Source organism: Lagenorhynchus albirostris, chromosome 20, assembly GCF_949774975.1.
Source record: "Lagenorhynchus albirostris chromosome 20, mLagAlb1.1, whole genome shotgun sequence".
NCBI classification, from domain to species: Eukaryota; Metazoa; Chordata; class Mammalia; order Artiodactyla; family Delphinidae; genus Lagenorhynchus; species Lagenorhynchus albirostris.
Window position 1 is genome coordinate 40,268,621 of NC_083114.1, and position 17,732 is coordinate 40,286,352.

Sequence of the window (17,732 nt, forward strand, 5' to 3'; positions counted from 1 at the left end):
GGGGGTGAGGGATGATGAATTGGGAGATTGAGATTGACATACATACACTAATATGTATAAAATGGATAACTAACAAGAACCTGCTATATAAAAAAATAAAATAAAATTCAAGAAAAAGAAAAAAGAAAGAAGGAGACAAATGATAAAAGTAAGAACTAAGACTTGAAAGTGGGAGGTAAGTATGGAGGTGTGTGACACCTGGGGATGTCAGCCTGGGAATGGCTCTTTTTCATAAAAATCTAATTACGTTCTACAGACATAACTTTTTTTTGTTTTGTTTTCTTATGTTTTGTTTTGTTTGGGCCACGCTGCATGGCTTACGGGATCTTAGTTCCCCAACCAGGGATTGAACCCAGGCCCCGGCAGTGAAAGCGCCGAGTCCTAACCACTGGACCGCCAGGGAATTCCCATAACTTTGATTTTTTAATCAAAATTTTAAAATATAGAAGGCATCCACCGCAAGTGAGAAGTGCGGTACACCTCAATAGCCAAGTAGGGTGGATTCATGCGGTGCAGGGCAGGGGGTGGGGAGAAGCACCACGGAGGGTTGAGACGGGAAAGCCAAGCATCCCAGGAGAGAGGGAACAACACAGGTGGTTGAACGGAGGGGTCCTGACGGCCTCCTTATTCTTGATCTGTACCACATTCTCGCTAGAAAGGTCATTAGGTAGAAGTGAGGGTGGGGGAGATGGACAGCAAGGGACTCCAATTAGTAGGCTGGGCCCAGTTCTAGGGAGTGAGGAAGGAAGTCTGATGGCGGCGGTGGTCGTGGGGATGAAGAGGAAGCAGGGGTGACAGATATATTTCTAGGGCACTCGCTGGCACATGATTCACTGGCTGAGGGGAACGAGGAAGAGGAGGGAGTTGATGGGAGTGACGAGGGGGAGCAGGTTGGAAGAAGAAAGATTCAGTCCTAACCGTGGATACCACCCCCAAGGCAGCAGGCTCTCCCTCCACCATCCAACACTAAAATCATTGTGTGCAAAGGTGAGGCTCCGAGGGGTAGAGCGAGGAGCTCAAGCTTGGGAGTCTTGGGTTAAAATACCTAAAAAGATAGAGCCGTATAAGAGAAAGGCATGGACTTTGCAGCTGGACAGACCTGAGCCACCGTTGCGCCACTTCGTGTCTGTGTGACATTAAGCACCAAGATGAGCCTGACCTCAGCCCCCTCACAGAGTCGCCAGGTGAGTCGGAGGAAAGAGCTGCTGTAGAACGCCTCACGCAGCATCTGTCAACACGAGCGAGCTCCCTCCCATCCTATGTCCCAACTCCCACTCCCCCGAGAGCATGCAGGTCTTCAGGGAAGACCCTACAAGCTCTTCTGAGCCTGGCTTTTTCCTGTGTCCCTCAGGCTGTGAGGTCCCAGAAGATTCCTGGGAGGCACCTCCAATTCCCGTCCCATCAGCTCAGGCATGGAGACCACACAGGATTGTTGCATCAACCAGAAAGTCAGCTTTATGAACCCACCACCAGCAGAGAGGGAGGGGAGACAGCTGGGGCGAGCAGGGGCTGGACCCAGGCCTTCAGGTGGTGAGGCCGGCGGGTGGGCAAAGGCGGCTCCGGGACTCTCAGGAGCCTTACCTTCGCAGGAAACATAGTTCTGGCCGGATGGGTGCTGGGAGGAGAGGCTGTAGGGGAGAAAAGGTAGAGCGGTTAGGTGTGTTGGGAGCAGCAGGGGTGGGGCTGAAGGGTCTGTGGGGCAGGACGGGGGGGGGGGGTCCCCACTCACTGGGTGTCCTCACCCTCCAGCAGGGGGCGGTAGGTGGCGATCTCCTGCTCCAGCCGCGTCTTCACGTCCAGAAGGATCTTGTACTCCTGGCTCTGCTGCTCCATCTCGCAGCGCAGCTGGGCCAGCTGCTCCTCCACGCTGCAGATGAGCCCCTAGATCTGGGACAGCTGCAGGCAGTAGCGGTTTTTGGTCTCCTCCAGGCTCTTCTCCAGGGATGCTTTCTGTGAATGGGAGAGAGCAAAAGAGAGAGTCAACGGAGGGGGGTCACTGCTGTCCCCCCAGGTCTCTGGGCATGTTTCCTGAGAGGTGCATGGATTTTTGACCCCAGCTGGGCTACTTATTGGCTAGACAACATGGAGAAAACTTATTCCACCGTTTGTTCTGGGCCTTCATTTCTCCATCTATATAATGGGTACAGTGATCCCTCCAACCCACTCCTGGGAAAAGAGAGATGGAACCGTACTGCGGCGATGCTCCACTACAGGGGGCGGTGCCATTACTGGCGACTTGGAGTCTGGGCTGGGCCTGATCCTTCTTACCCTGCAGAGCTGGGACTGCAGTTTGACTTCCAGGCCCTGGAGCACCTTCGGAGCTCATTCAACTCATTGCGGCTGTCCTGCATCAGCTCGCTGTTAGAGGCCACTTCTTTGTTCAGCTCCTCTTTCTTTTTTTTTTTTTTTTTTGTTTTTTTGCGGTACGCGGGGCCTCTCACCACTGTGGCCTCTCCCGCTGCGGAGCACAGGCTCCGGCCGCGCAGGCTCAGCGGCCATGGCTCACGGGCCTAGCCTAGCGCTCCGCGGCATGTGGGGTCTTCCCAGACCGGGGCACGAACCCGTGTCCCCCGCATTAGCAGGCGGACTCTCAACCACTGCGCCACCAGGGAAGCCCCTCAGCTCCTCTTTCTGAGATAGGAAAGAACAGAAGGTGTGGGGCACTCCAGAGGCACCCAGGCTGGGAAGTCCTGCAGCAGGACTGAGGACCCATAACACCTTGCTCAGGAACCAGGCCTCGGCATCTCTGCGGTTCTTGTCTGCTATCTGTTCATACTGGTCGCACATCTCATTCAGGATGTGGCTCAGGTCCACACTGGGGGCAGCATCCACCTCCACACTGACGTCCCCGCTGGTCTGACTCCGCAGGGTAAACATCTCCTAGGAAGAGATGGGGGGAGGTGGTCAGCTCAGCTGCCCCCTTCCCTGGCCCCAGGTGCATCTGCAACCCCACTGGATCAGCCTCCCACCGCCAGCAGCAGCCTTACCTCCTGGTGGTTCTTCTTCAGGTAGGCCAGCTCCTCCTTCAGGCCTTGATCTGCATCTCCAGGTCAGTCCTTACCAGGGTCAGCTCGTCCAGCACCCTGCGCGGGCCATTGATGTCAGCCTCCATGCCCTGGCACAGGGCCAGCTCATGCTCATGCATGGCAAGACAAAGGTCAGGGCCTCAGGGTCCATCATGAAGCTTCTGAGGCTCAAGGCCTGCTGGTCCTCCTGTCTGGACAACCCCACTGCTCACCCCCTGCCCTCTACTCTCTGTCCTCAGCCCACCACAGTGCCACTCACTTGGTCCTAAAGTCATCGGTTGCTAGCCTGGCATCGTCAATCTGCAGAAGGGGCTGTGTATTCTCTATTGTGGCCTCGAATATCTGCAGAGGGGGTGAAGGACACGTCTGGTTAGCCAAGGCCCTGCTGCTCAGGGGTGAATAGCAAAGAGGGGGGAAAGGAGCCTCACCATACTTGGGGTTATCTGGCGCGCAGGTCAGTCTTTACTCTCCCCCAGACAGCCTAGGGTGCCTTCTCCACCCAGCTTAGCATGTGCAGGGGATGCATCCACGTATCTGCCACCCCATCCGGGGCCCCATCTTACTTCGGAGAGAAGCTGATCCAAAGAATGCTTGTGGGGAGTAAGAGATTCAGGGTACCAGGTCCAGTTCAGATACCCTGATGCTAAAAAGGGACCCTCTGCCACCACTTCTGAGTAGTCCCTGGCCACTCCTCAAAAGCGGGCCTCAGTCTCCCTGTTTGTAAAATGAAGATGCTAGCAAGCGTTTTTCTAGGGTCCACTGCAGCCATGACCTCTATCAACACTCCACCACCAGAGTCGCACACCTGGCCACACCACCTCGTTCCGCAGGTCCTCGATGGTCTTGAAGTAGGGGCTGTAGTCACAGGCGGGTCTGGGCCTCTGATTCTGGTACCGGTCTCAGATCTTCACCTCCAGCTCTGTGTCGGCCTCCTCCAGGGTGCGCACCTTCTCCAGGTAGGAGGCCAGGCGGTCATTGAGGTTCTGCATAGTGAGCTTCTCGTTGCCAGAGAGGAGGCCACCATTGCCACCACTGAGGCAGACGCCAAGACCACCACCATATCCTCCAACGAAGATGCTACCCAGGGCCCCACCGAAGCTCCTGCTGCTGCTGAAGCTGCCTCCATAGCCGCCCCCCAGCCCACAGACACCCCCGGAGGAGTAGCGGGAGGAGGACAGGCCCCCGTAGGCGCTGGGGGTCCGGCAGGAGCCTCCCGCCAGGACGGAAGACCCGCAGCTGGATCCGCCGCTGATACCACAGGAGCCCTGATGGAGCTGGAGGAGAACTGGTGCCTGCAGGTGGTCGTGGTGAGAAGAGAGAAGAGAAAGGTGCTCGGGGGGGCTGGGAGGATGCTGAGGGGTCCTCAAACTCCAGGAACGTTTATATGCACGTGAGGAAGGAGGGCCCCTCCCAGCTGCTGACTCCAGGCACCGCTCCGGATTTCATCACTCCAGATCCCATCCAACTCCCCACTCCAGATTATTCAGCCCCGGGGTCAACTCACTTCACTGTGTGCCTCTCTGAGTTCCCACCCAGTTTTGGGGGGTGTGGAGCTGAGAGAAAACATACCAACTCAAGTTGGTGGTGACTCACGCTAGGCAACGGGAATCTAGCTGGAGTTAGTTCCTGGAGGCTGAGGGGCCAGCCGTGCCCTGACACAGGCGAATTTGTGGTGACTGCATCCCTGGGCAGTGAGTCAGCCCATGGAAGGACTCCCTGCCCGACGGTGACAGCCTTGGATGAATGGCCTCAGCGATGCTGTCCAGGGGCCGTCTCGGGATGCAGCTGTGGGGACCCTACATGGCTGGCTGTGGACGGGAGACCTGGGTTCATGGTCCTGCTCTGCTCTGCTCCCTGTGTGACCTGTGCCCCCCACCCGCCACCTACCTTCTCTGGGCCTCTGTTTGCCCTCAGTAAAGTGACAAGCCTGAACTGGGCAATCTCAGAGTCCTTTCCAGTTCTAAAAATTCTATGAGTCTTATCCCAGTTTCAGAGGCTGCCTTTGAGCCCCCAGGACCTCCAGAAGTGGTGTGTACCATGAAACAAGCAGATAGAAGGTTGAATCCCTGCTCTGCCCTGTACAAGCTGCATGGCATAGGTAGTCCTTTAGTCTATGAGCCTCTGGACCTCAGTTTTCTCATCTGTAAAAGGGGAGGGCACACCACCAGCCACAAAGGAACATGCATGATGGACCCTGCTGGCCCCTTCCCAATGGCCAGCCCTGACCCCCAGCCTCCCCTTCCTTCCCTTCCAGCCCAGCTACCCCTCACCCACCCCTCCTCGCCCACCTCTATGCTCCGGCACCCCCCTCCCACATGCCTGCCCTCTCCTCTTCTCTCCCACACTCCCACCCTTTGAGCAGCTCCCCCGCCCAGCGCATTGCTTCACCTAATCACAGGCACCCACCGTAAACTGTGGTGGGAGGGAATCTCCATCCTGCTGCTGGTACTACCTGTGACCCCGAACCCCGCCACAAGACTCCAAGACCCCACACTGTATCCAGGGCTCAGATCCCAACAGTTTTCTCTGGAGAGTCCACAGCTTCCAGGCTGGGTTTGGCAACTTTATTCGTTCAGTCGAGGAGACAGGGGAAGGTGGCTCTCTGGTCACCTGCCACGCTCAGGTATTTACACATGCCACACAGTTCTGTGAGGGGCCTTATTCCTGCCACCAGTTCACAGATGAGGAGGCTGGAAGGGTAAGTGGGCTTACCAAGACCCCAGTCAGTGAGGAGCTGGGGCTTGAACCCCCGTCTGTCTGCTCGCCCAGCCCAAGTCCTTTCCACCATCCTGAACCACTCTCTTTTTGCCCCTCCAACATACATCACTGTCTTGAGTCAACCCTGTGAGGTGAGGAGGAGAGAGGGAGAACCAGAGAGAGGGTGATTTGCCCAAAGGCACTGCGTTTAAGCTGCAGAGCCGGGACTTGACCCCAGAGATGGGCTGTCTTCAACTCTCCCGCAATGCCCGGCAAGCATGTCCATCGTCCTCTGCCTCCCCGAGGTGCCTGGAATGAGCTCTGCCCGTGGTGGGCATGATATCGGCCTGAGGGCTGAAGGCAGGACTGGGGGGTCTGGACCCCAACAAAGAGGCCTCCTTGGGGTGCCCTGGGGGGTGACCGACAGAGCTGGCCACTGTCCCTGCTCTGCAGCGCCTCTGTGGAGGTGAGAGGAGGCGGAAGAGGGCTTGCCTCAACCTGAGTCCCGCTGGACAATACCACCTTGAACCTTGGGGCAGGAAATTCTGTCTCAGCATAACCAGGGCTTTGTTTCTGCCACATCACATCCCTCATCTGGAGGCACAGGGCCCAGAGGGATGAGCAGAGCTGGTACCCAGCCTATGGCTTCAGGTCCAGGCCTGGGAGAGAGAACTTGCTATTCCCTCCCCTAACCCCCCAAATAGGCAAAAGGGACCCTGGAATCTTAGACAAAACCCCCACCATCCCAGGCTTCAGGATGGGCCTGAAGTTCAGGTCCAATCACAGATTCAGGGGAATTTCGGAACTGGAAATGGCCTTCAAGGTCAGCAAAGACCACCAAGCCCCAACCAGAGAGCACAAAAGACTTGTTCCATGTTAAACAGGACAGAAGCAGAGGAGCAGATGGACTTCCCTGGAGGTCCAGTGGTTAAGACTCCATGCTTCCAGTGCAGGGGGTGCAGGTTCAATCCCTGGTTGGGGAATTAAGATTTCACATGTTGCATGGCGCAGCAAAAAAATTTAAAAAAAAAAAAAGAAGCAGCAGCAGCAGAGGAGCAGAGACTAGACCCAGGTCCAGCACCCTGACCGAAGTCCATACTGACTCTCCCAGTAGTCTCTGGGAGCTCCTTCTTCTCTGCACCACCCCCCAACCCTCCACCTCCCTTCTCACCAGATCACCGCCCCTGCCCCCATTCCTGGAGGAGTCGGGGGTGGGATTACACACAGGCCCAGCCCTGGAGGTCGGGGATCTGCATGGACTGAGAGGCTGCCGGAAGTTGCCAACCAACCCATCAGATCACTCAATCAACACCGCAGACCAAGCACCCACCATGTGTCCAGCATCTGGGGTGTGGCAGGGAGGAGAGGGATGCTGACGTGGTCTCTGACCTTGGAACTTATCATGTGACCCTGGAGAGAAAACTAAGGCCGGAAAGACAGCACAGTGCAGCAGGAAACCTGGGATGCTCGGCCCGCAGGATGCAGCTGGCATTTCCTCCGTGCCCGTGAGGCACACCTGCTCCGAGGTTGCCAAGATCCAGAATCACCAGACCTGGTCTGCACCGAGCACAGACTCCCACCAACCCTCCAGGCAGTGGGTTCCTTCCTCTACCCAGGCCTCCTTCCTCTCTCCTCGGCCCAGCTCCATCCCAGGTATCATCATCACATACCTGAACTGGCCAGGAAATATTATTGGCCAATGCCACACCTCAACTTGCAGCGATTCCCAAATCTGACTGAACACGAGAATCCCCATACAGATTCCCGGGCCCTGCTCTGAACCACTTCGTCAGCCTTGCCCAGGACAAGCCTGATGGTGGGGAGGTTTTACAAGCTCCCAGGGGATTCTGGTGTCCAGCCAGGCTGGGGACCAAGAGGCAGCTGTGGGAGGGAAGGGAGGGGAAGGAGACTCCAGGGAGCCTGAGGGGAGAGGGGAGGTCGCTGCAAAGTCCCCAGCCACTGATGGCAGCCACAGTTACAGGCTTCAGGGCAGGATGGAGAAAGAAAGGAGCCAGATGAGCCAGGACAGAGCAGGCTGGAGTCGGGCCAGCAGGGACCAGATACTAGGCAAGTCGTTCCTCCCCTCTGAGCCTCAGTTTCCTTCTCTGGGAAATGGGAATGGCAGCACCACTTCGCAGGCACAGAGAGGTGAAATAAATAAAGCAGCTGTCACAGACTGGTGGCTGTCACTGCATTTATCTTCAGGTATTTATAAAGCACCTACTATGTGCCACTGGACACTCAGATGCAAAGAACGAGACAGAGAGGCCCTCAGGGCAGAATGTCTGGAGGAGGTAGAGACGTCCCCAACACTGAGTGTTCAGGCCATAATGGGGGGTAGGGGGCCTGCAGGGAGGGGACAGGCTCTCTGGGAGTGAACAAATGGCCCCCAGGCAGGCTCCGGCCCCATGCCTGGTCCCAGGATCGAGGTGAGCCTGTGAGTGCCTTACCCACCTTGGGCGGTCCTCCGCCACAGTGTTGGCTCTCCCCCTTCCAAGGCAGGGCCTCTCGCAGCCCCTCACCATGGTCTGCACAACCAGGGGCCCTCAGGGGAGCCTGTGGCTGGGTTAAGCTGGGTGACAGTCTGGACTCTGCCTGGGGGCTGAACTGTCCTGGCTCTGGTCCCTCTGTTCCCCTCAGCCCCCCAAAGCCTGGGTGGCACAGGAGAACACACTACATAAGGGCTGAGGGAGGATGGGCAGGCATTGCCATTGTGCCCGGCTTACCACTCCTGGACTGGGGTACCTCAGGGTCCCTCCGAACCAGGGCCTGGGTCTCTTGCTTCCCCCGGGCCCAGTGCAGACCCAGGCACAGAGCGGCGCAGTGCCGTGGACAGTGTTACTGCCATGTCATTTATCCGCAGAAAGCACCGTCAGGTCACCCTTCCAGAATGTGGGCGAGGCGGAGGAAGAGTCACAGGGGCTGACTACCCGTGGCCGGCCCGAGCCTGGGCATCAGGTGTGCGTGTCCATCGTACGAGCGTGGGTGAGACGGCACCCAGGGGAGGCACAGACCGGCTCACTGAAACATCTTGTGCAGCAGGTGGGTGGGTGTGGATGAATGTGAGTCCCTTGGAGAGTCCCACAGCTGGGTCCCCCAGTCCAGCCGCAGGCACATGCCCCAGCAGCCTGGGTCAGCGTGGTGTGTCTGGACAAAGCCGTACCATCCCCAAGGGGACCACAGGCCTCCACCCCCAGGCACTCCTCCCTGCGGCCCCCACCTGCCCAGGCCTGGGCTGAGCACTCCTGGAAAGGGCGGGGCTTTCCCTCTCTGGGCCCAGCACTCTGCCCTGTGGACCTCCAGCCCCGGCACCGCGGCCACCGCTCTCCTGGTGCAGCTCCCAGGACATCCGGCTGCTCCCCCATTGTGGCCTCCTGACCACCCACCCACTTGCTTTGTGTGCAGGGGCTTCTTCCCCCGCAGAAGGGTGAAGTCCGGGGCTGCCTCTCCCAGCCCCACACTCTGACCCCTCCTCACTCACCCCATCAGTAAAAGTGCACCCCCAGAGTCTGCGGGGAGAGAGGGCCCTGCCTAAGAGCCTGGGGTTGGGCAGGGGGTGGGGCTGTGGCCGCTTTCCCAGCGTAGCTGCCTCCCCTCCCACGCCCTGCTCCACCCCTGACATGCCAGGCTCCATACAGGGGCTGAGTCACTGCTCCCCGGAGCCTCAGGGTCCCCATCCACATAATGGGCACCTCTTCCTGGACCCTCCCCTCTTCCTGGGACTGTCGTTCAGGGAAATGAGATCACCCCCAGACGGGCCATCCTCAGCCCAGGGCTGGTTCTCCCGGTTGTGGCTGGATGTACGGTGGGGGCCTGGTGGGTACGGTCCCTCCCTCCCTCCTGCCCTCCATCCCCACCCTGATTGCTTCCCAGGCAGCTGAGAGAGGCCAGCTGCTGCAGGAGCGGAGCCCACGCTCCCAGCCTCCTTTGATTCCGGCATTTGCCTCTGCAGACACGGGCCCTGGACTGCTGCCTGTCATCCCTGCCATGGAAAGGAATTCACTGTCTTCCCTTTCCCTGGGATCGGGGCCGGAAGGGCCGTTAGCTGCAGCTCGTCTCACCCCTCCTTTACTGTGGCTTCTGAGATCCAGAGAGGGCCTGTGACCTCCCCAAAGTCCTCACACCCCGCTGGCCACGTCATAGACAGTGCTCATGCCCCTGCCCCACCTGCTTCTCCCGGGCCTCCGCTGGTCCCAAGCCTCCACCACGCTGGGCCTCTGGGGGCTCTGGCTGCTTCTGTCCCCTCCCTGCCCCGGCCGCGCCCTCAGTCTCCAGGCACCGGGCGAGAGCACGTGTTTGGAGGGGGCCTGTCAGTGAACCCGGGTGAGGGCATCCCTCCTCCCGTTAACACCTTCCACCCACCCCCACTTCTTGAAGAAAACCAGGAAATCAGACCCGCCTGGCCCAGTGGTTTCCAGATTTACTCAAAGAAAGACTTCTGAGGCTCCTCTCCTGCTGGCTCAGCGCCTGGCCGTGGAGTGACGGGGGCCAGGCTGGAGGGTGTTGGAGCGGCTGGGGCAGGACGGCCCCTCCCCCTTCCCCAGGAGGCAGCTTCCCACCTCCCTGACCTCCAAGCTGCTGGAACCAAGAGGGGACGAACTGCCAGGGAGGGCAGTGCTGTCCCCCGGCACGACCTCCCCTGAACGCCCCATCCTGAGCTCACCATTTGAAGACATATCCCTGGGAGAGGCCCCACCCTCTCTCCCCCACACCTGGGAGAGGCCCCACCCTCTCTCCCACACCTGCCTTCTCTGGAAGCACAGGTCTCAGCTCACATTCCTGGGGTTGAGGCCATGGGAGCATCCGGACCCACAAACCCCTCCTAGGGGTTTCCCGAGACTCACACAGGAGCCTGGACCCTAATCACCCAGCCTGCCTCCCCGCCTTCCGTCCTCCATCCCCCCCTTCAGGAGGATCCTGATTTCTGCCCTGGCCTGCCTCCCTGCCCCCTCCCCACCTTGTCCCCTCTTAGAGGAGGACACAGCCCACAGGACTGTGCGGGGCAACCGAGCGGATGCTTTAGCCCTGCGTCTCTGGTTCCTGAGACCTTCTTGTCCATTTATGGATGAGAAAATGAGGCTCAGTGAGGGGAAGGCACTGCCCAAGGTCATGGACCCAATTACAGGCCAAGAAGAGGACACCTAAGACACCTGCCCCTGACACGCTGACCTCAACCTGGGTCTGGCACTGCCTGGACCACCCTCCCAGGGATCACCAGCCCTTGGGAGATAAAAAGCAACCCCCACCCCTCGAGTTCTGCCCAGACCTAGTCTTCACCCTGCTCTAAGATGACCCCTGACCTCCAAGTCAACAACAGTGGGTGTCCACGGACTCCTCCCCCTGCCCCCATTCGCCCCCCCCCACCGGTTCCCCCCTTCCGCGCTAGGGCCACGTCAGTGGCCACAACCAGAGAGCATTCCATGTCTCAGTCAACGAGATTTATTGGTCAGGGAGGGGGGATGGGAAAGGGACTGAAGCTGGGTGCTGGGGCTGCGGAGCCAATGGGAGGCCCCAGAGGGGCTGGCAGGGGGAGCAGAGGCCTCAGATGTTGGACTGTTTGACCTGCTCGCGGGAAGAGATGACCCTGCCATCCTGGACTTCTTCCACAATGGTGCGCACCTGGCGGGTGGTCACAGCTGCAGGAGACAGACACTCAGGGTGGGCGGGGCTCAAGAGGCCCTGGCCTAGCCCCCAGCCCCTGCGTGGAGCCGGCTCTCTCCCCCATGGCCACTTGGTGTCCACGCCTCTGCTGGCCCCTCAACATCACATCCGCACAGGTGTCCCCCCGACCTTGCCACTCCCTCCCTCTCACCCTGTTCCTTGCTGGTGCCCCTGGGTGAATCCTGCCTCCCAAATAGATAGTTTGATTCTGACCCACATGTCCTTCTGCAAGAGGAAGACTGCACAGACTGGATGCTACACAGACTGGGGTCTGTCTCCATTTCTCTGCAGTCTCAAGGGCCTGGATTACCCTCCCTTCAGAAGCGGATCTCCAAGACAAGACCCTGGTCCACACCCTTAGACTAGATGCCCCAGGGCTGGGATTTTTTCTTCCCCATCAGACTGGGATCTGGAGGACAAGGACCAAGTCCCTTTCTGCTATCAGACAAGAGACTCCAGAACAAGACTGCTTTTGCTCATCTGTAGGGTCCCAAGAGCAAACATCGTGAGACCATGTCCCTACCTCCCCATCAGATGAGAGTCCCCAGAGCTGGGACCATGTCTCCCACCTCAGACTAGGATCTCCAAGGTAAGGGCCATTTCCCTGCCTCTCCCCCATTGGATCAGATAGTGTCCCGCTCACTTGATTAGGACCCTGAGCGCTACCGGGTCCCTTCCCCCACCCCTGCCGAGGGTCAGCCATCACTTCCTGGAGCTCCTGGACACCCTCCCCCAGCAACGTACAGGTGGGTCGCCTGCCGCGTGCAGCCCCACCCTCAGCTACCAAGATGCTTACATTCTCTGGACTTGTGCGGAGTCAGCCTGCAAAAAAAAAGAGAGAGAAGATTAGATGTGGGTCTCAGCCTCACCTCTGCCCCAGGCCCCCAGCCCTGGCCCCGGGTCCCCTCTCACCGGGCATCCTCGCCCTCCAGCAGGCGGCGGTAGGTGGCGATCTCCTGCTCCAGCCGCGTCTTCACGTCCAGAAGGATCTGGTACTCCTGGCTCTGCTGTCCCATCTCGCAGCGCAGCTGGGCCAGTTGCTCCTCCACGCTGCCGACCAGTCCCTGGATCTGGGACAGCTGGAGGCAGTAGCGGTTCTCTGTCTCCGCCAGGCTGTTCTCCAGAGATGCTTTCTGCAGGAGAGCGGGAGGGGCAGGGGTCAGAAGGGTTCTCAGTGCCCCCTCCAGGGACCTGGGCACCTCCCCCACACCCCCCAGGCCTGGCAGCGCCCCTACCATGCTGAGATGGGACTGCAGCTCGATCTCCAGGTTCTGCATGGTGTGCCGGAGCTCTGAGATCTCGCTCTTGCTGCTCTGCACCATCTCGCTGTTGCTGGCCACCTCGCGGTTCAGTTCCTCTGTCTGCAAACAGGACACAGGACAGGGCAGCATGAGCTCAGCTTCCCATCTCCAAGTCAGGTGACCCCCATGGCCTCCATACGCTCAGCGCAGGGCCCACTCTGTGCCCAGACAGGCACCTGGGCTCTCCCCCACTCTCCCAAATACCCCCTCACCATGGCCACCTTCCTGACCTCCCCCGGGCCTCTCAGGCCTCCTCCCAAACCTGACTGTGGGAGCAGTGCCTTCTCACCAGCTTCCCACTTCCCCAAAACCAGAAGCCTTTGAAAGGATGTTAAGTTTTATCTTTAATTCCTGCAAATGTAAAGCACAGGAATAGGAAACTTGAGAACCAGTCAGGACAGTAGCCAGGCCCCTGGTGCTAGTTCCTGACTTCTTGAGGGACAGATGCAAGCTCCTGGGGGGGGCTCCCTACCCACCACCAGATCCCAGCTTCAGCCAAGCTCCAGGCCTGTGGATGCAACAGGCGACCCTGACCCCCGGTGTCCATGTGGCTCACCAGGGATAAGGTACCCAAGATGCCAGGCGCTGGGCTTACTGTGGGGACTCAAGCCTTGCACCGCATCCCCTGGGGAAGGCCTCTGGCCTGCGGCAGCCCCCACCTTGCTGAAGAACCAGTCCTCGGCGTCCTTGCGGTTCTTCTCCGCCATCTTCTCGTACTGTTCGCGCATCTCATTCAGGATGCGGCTCAGGTCCACGCCGGGGGCGGCATCCATCTCCACGTTGATCTCACCACCCACCTGGCCTCGCAGGACTTTCATCTCCTGTGGAGGAGGGGATGGTGGGTGTGGGCATGCATCCTGATCCCTCACTCCCAACCCTTCCCACGCAAGTTCTCCAGACCCCTCCCAAGGACACCTCCTTTGTTCTGCCTGCCCTCTACTCTCTGACCCTCTGAATGATTTTTATTCACCTGCTCTATGTGGGCTTTGCCTCCACCATCAGGCTAGGGGTTCCCTGAGGACAGATTCTGTGTTTCCCCCATGAGACTGAGGGCTCTCTGAAGATAAAATCTAATTCTTAAGCCTGAGCCCCCAAAACATCCCGTCTAATTTCCAAACTTCTATCTAGGGGCCAGATTCGAGGGTTTGAGCTGGGACAAGGGGGCAACCTCCTCGATTATCTCCTGTCCTGCTGAGGGAAGGCAGGAGGGGCAGAAGAGGCCTCTGCGGGCCCCTGGGAGGCTCCCCAGGTGCGGGGAAGCAAGGTAGTACGTGGAGGAGGCTGCCCTGCATGGGGATCAGGGCTCTGCAGACAGAGCAGCGCTGTAAGGCGACCAGCCTGGACACCTGTGCTCTTCCCACAGTCTCAACCTGGCACAGCCCCAGAGCCCTGCCACCCACTCAGCATCCTCTTTGACCTGCTGCCCCGGCTGCCTCACCTCCTCGTGGTTCTTCCGGAGGTAGACCAGCTCCTCCTTGAGGTTCTCAATCTCCATCTCCAGGTCGGCTCTGGCCAGGGTCAGCTCGTCCAGCACCCTGCGCAAGCCATTGATGTCGGACTCCACGCTCACGCGCAGGGCCTGCTCCGTCTCGAACCTGCAAAGGGAACCAGAGACTTCGTCAAGATGCTTGGACTGGCAGGTGCAGGTTCTGGCCAGCACCCTGCCTCCGAACGATGAGGGGGTGGAGTAGAAGCCCATCGCAGCCCTGGGAGCCTGGGACCACGCGGGGCAAGGCCCCACCCCCACCCTGCTTCCTGGCTTCTCTCCCCTCTTCCTCCCGCCTCCCTTCTCGCTCTTCCATCACCTGACTAGGCCCAGCAACCTTCAGCATCTGCTGCATTTGCTGCATCCTGGGCTAAGAGGTGCAGGACTCTTAGCAGGGACTCCCCCACCCCCAGCTCCTGGACCTTGCCACCAGCAACTGAGGAGTCCTGGGGTAGGGAGGGGTGCCCCCAGTTCCTCCCCAGCACCCTCTGGCCAGAGCTCACTTGGTACGGAAGTCATCAGCAGCCAGACGGGTGTTGTCGATCTGCAGCAGGACGTTGGCATTGTCTGTGGTGGCCATGAGGATCTGGGAAGATGGGAGAGTAATCAGGTCACTGGGTGGGAGTAGCTCAGCACAAACCAGGGTTCTGAGGCGGGTCTCTCTGTCTGGGGGCCAGGATGCGGCTGCCTCCTCCAGGCAGGCTCCCTTCCCACCCAGCCATTCTCCTTTACTGCATTACAGTTGGTAAGAGAGGCGGGGCCAGCCTGAGTCTGATGGCTGAAACCTTGCCCCCCTCCCCCATGCCAGGCTCTGCCTTAAACCAGAGTGGACAGCCATCCGGGAGTGCCAGGCTGGAAATGCAGGAGAGCAAGAAAAGAATGGGAGGGTGCCCCGGGGCAGAAGCTGTTCCCAAGTCCTGGAAAGAGGACAGATATGGGAAACCTCATTTTACAGCTGGGGATATAGTGTCCCTGAGGGGCTCCCCCAAAAAGGAAGACTAAAGGAACCCTCACCGAAGAGTAGTTCCAAATCAGAAGTCATGACCCCTGCTAAGTCCTGACCCCGGGCTCCAGCAGGCAGCCCCGGCCCCACCCCAGGTTTGCTGAGCCCCAGTCTTGAGGGCGCAGCAGGAGAGATGGGGAAGCCAGAAAAGTCCCCAAATAAGGCACACAAGTGGCCTCCTGAGGTCCCGCCCCCTCTCTCTCACCTCCTCCTCCTAGCAGGTGCTAGCAGGAGCTCACCCAGACCCCTGACCCCACCGTAGCCCTAAATCCCCCTCTTGCTCCGAGGAAAGAGGTGCCTGAGTATGCAGCGACCCCAGGGACCCAGCCCTCCACACGCATCCATTCATCTCATCCTACAATCACACAAGGTGGCAAAACGCTCCATGATGGGAAACGGAGGCTCCAAGGAGCTCCACAAGGCCTGCTTGTCCCTAGCCCAGGCCGCTGCCCCCAAAGAAGAGACCATAGGCCCCAAGGTGGCCCCAAATGGGCTCCCAGAAGCCAAGCCGGATCCCAGCTGTCCTTAGCTCCCCAAGACCCTGGGGCAGCCCCCAGGCTGGACTCCAGGCCTTGGTCAAGGGCAGGAGGTAGGGGAGGAAAAGCTGTGCCCCGCCAGGTCCCCTCCCACCGTAGCCCCTACCTTGTTCCTCAGGTCCTCGATGGTCTTGAAGTAGGCGCTGTAGTCGGAAGTCGGCCCTGGGGTCTGCTTCTGGTACCAGTCACGGATCTTCACCTCCAGGTCAGTGTTGGCCTCCTCCAGGGCGCGCACCTTCTCCAGGTAGGAGGCCAGGCGGTCGTTGAGGTTCTGCATGGTGGCCTTCTCGCTGCCCCCCAGCAGCACATCACCACCTCCAAAGCCACTGCCACCAGTGCCAACGCTGCCGCTGCCATAGCCGCCGCTGCCGTAGCCGCCGCTGCCGTAGCCGCCGCTGCCGTAGCCGCCACTGCCGTAGTCGCCGCTGCCGTAGCCGCCTCCAGAGCCGACGCTGTAGCAGCCAGAGTAGCTGCCACCCCCAAGGGCATTGCCCAGGCTGCCAGACAGCTGGCGGGAGGTGAGGGACGAGCTGCCCCCCAGGCCAGAGGAGCCCCTGATGGAGTTGGAGGAGGAGAACTGGCGGTTGCTGGTGGTCATGGTGGCGGTAGCGGGTGGCAGGCAGAGACGGAGAGAGGGCTCGAGAGGAGAGAGGCCCAAGGCGTGTGTTGCTGCCGGGGCTCGCCCGCCTCCTTTATAGGCCCCAACAAATGGGCGTAACGATTACAGCAAGTTCGCTCCTCTGTTCCCATTCCCCTGGGCTTTCATCACCGCTGGCTGCCCGCCAGCTCCCAGGTGGCTGTGGGTCCCCTTCCCTCCCACCGTCGGGCCTTTGCATCATTTCTCCGAACCCCCGTGCTGGGCGTCTGCTTGTGTGTATGTACGTGTCCCTGGTCTCAGGCCTGTCACCTGTAATTCAGGCAGGCCCTTCAGCTACGCTTTCCCATGACCTAATACGGACAAGAGGAATAAGCAGGACGTGACCGTCACTGAGCCCTCCCAGGCAGCTGCCCCCGGCCACACACCACACCACACACCACGCCACACACGATCCTGGCCCTGGGCGAGGTGCAGGGGAGACAGCGAGGACCGGTACCCCATCCTGCCTTGGAAACTAGACCCAAACCCACCAGCCTCACCACGCAGTAGCTCGGTCAGGTCTCAGATTACCACCCCATTCACAGATAAGGAAGCTGGGGCTTGTAGAGGCAAAGTGTCCCACCGCCCCACCCAACTCAGAACGGGGCTGGCAGGGCTTCTTCCTTCATCGCACCCCGCCACAGCAGCTATATGCCTCCCAGGGGCCTGTGACACACTGACCCCCTTCTGCAGAGCCCTGACACCAAGGGAGCACCGCAGGGGCCGTGGTTCCCTCTGTCCAGTTTTCTGACCCTGTCCCCATCCCTGGAACCCCCTGGAGACCCAGCGTCCTTTTCTGACCTTTCCCCATCTCTCTCTCTCACAAGTGGGAAGTCCTGGGCTGGAGTGGGCAAAGGGGAACTTAGCTGCAGGCTGGGGAAGTGGCAGGCTGAGAGGGGGCATCGTGGTAAAGGCAAGAGGAAGAAGGGTGAGGGGCACGCCCCTTCCACCCTCCTCACCCCTCCTATTCCCCAAGAGGCCTCAGGCAGGGGGCATATACCTTTGGGTCCCAGCTAGCTGGAAAACTAAAGGACACTGCCCAAGAAGAGGGGCTTCCTGAGACCCCGGCCCTGGCCAGTCCCCTCCCCTCCTCCCCCCGTCCCCTCCCCCTCCTCCCTCCTCCCCCTCCCTTCCCCCCTCCCCTCCCCTCCCCTGCAGTCTCCCCCAGGGGCCCCACCCAATCCCCTGACCTGGCCCCTCAGGATGGGCCAGGTGCCTGCCCCACAGCCCCACCCTGCCCTGCCCACCACCCTCAGTTCCAGGGTCCCAGCAGGCCCAGTGGGCGGAATGTGCTCATGTCTCAGACTGCCAATGGCTTCCACTTCCCAGACAGGCCCAGACAGCCCCTGTCAGCAGCCGAGAGAGATTCCCCAAGAGCCCAGCAG

General features: G+C 59.8%; 1 protein-coding gene and 1 pseudogene across 1 annotated transcript; both read right to left on the bottom strand.

The window, feature by feature from the left end:
- Positions 1-1,725: 1,725 nt before the first annotated feature.
- On the bottom strand, positions 1,726-4,156 carry LOC132510864 (keratin, type I cytoskeletal 16-like; annotated as a pseudogene).
- A 6,990-nt stretch (positions 4,157-11,146) lies between these two features.
- Positions 11,147-16,383, bottom strand: LOC132510861 (keratin, type I cytoskeletal 17-like). Its single transcript, XM_060133311.1, has 8 exons — positions 15,817-16,383; positions 14,675-14,757; positions 14,124-14,280; positions 13,345-13,506; positions 12,620-12,745; positions 12,297-12,517; positions 12,181-12,206; positions 11,147-11,359 (listed from the first exon to the last, which is right to left on the bottom strand). The coding sequence occupies exons 1-8, from the start codon at positions 16,306-16,308 to the stop codon at positions 11,265-11,267; spliced, it is 1,362 nt and encodes a 453-aa protein (XP_059989294.1). The 5' UTR covers positions 16,309-16,383; the 3' UTR covers positions 11,147-11,264.
- Between the last annotated feature and the right edge of the window lie 1,349 nt (positions 16,384-17,732).

Coding starts and splice junctions, on each gene's coding strand:
- LOC132510861 (XM_060133311.1), bottom strand. CDS start 16,308: ATGACCACCAGCAACCGCCAGTTCTCCTCCTCCAACTCCATCAGGGGC. Junction 14,281..14,674: donor GCTGATGACTTCCGTACCAA/GTGAGCTCTGGC, acceptor TTCCCTTTGCAG/GTTCGAGACGGAGCAGGCCC. Junction 11,360..12,180: donor TCCGCACAAGTCCAGAGAAT/GTAAGCATCTTG, acceptor TGTCTCCTGCAG/CTGTGACCACCCGCCAGGTG.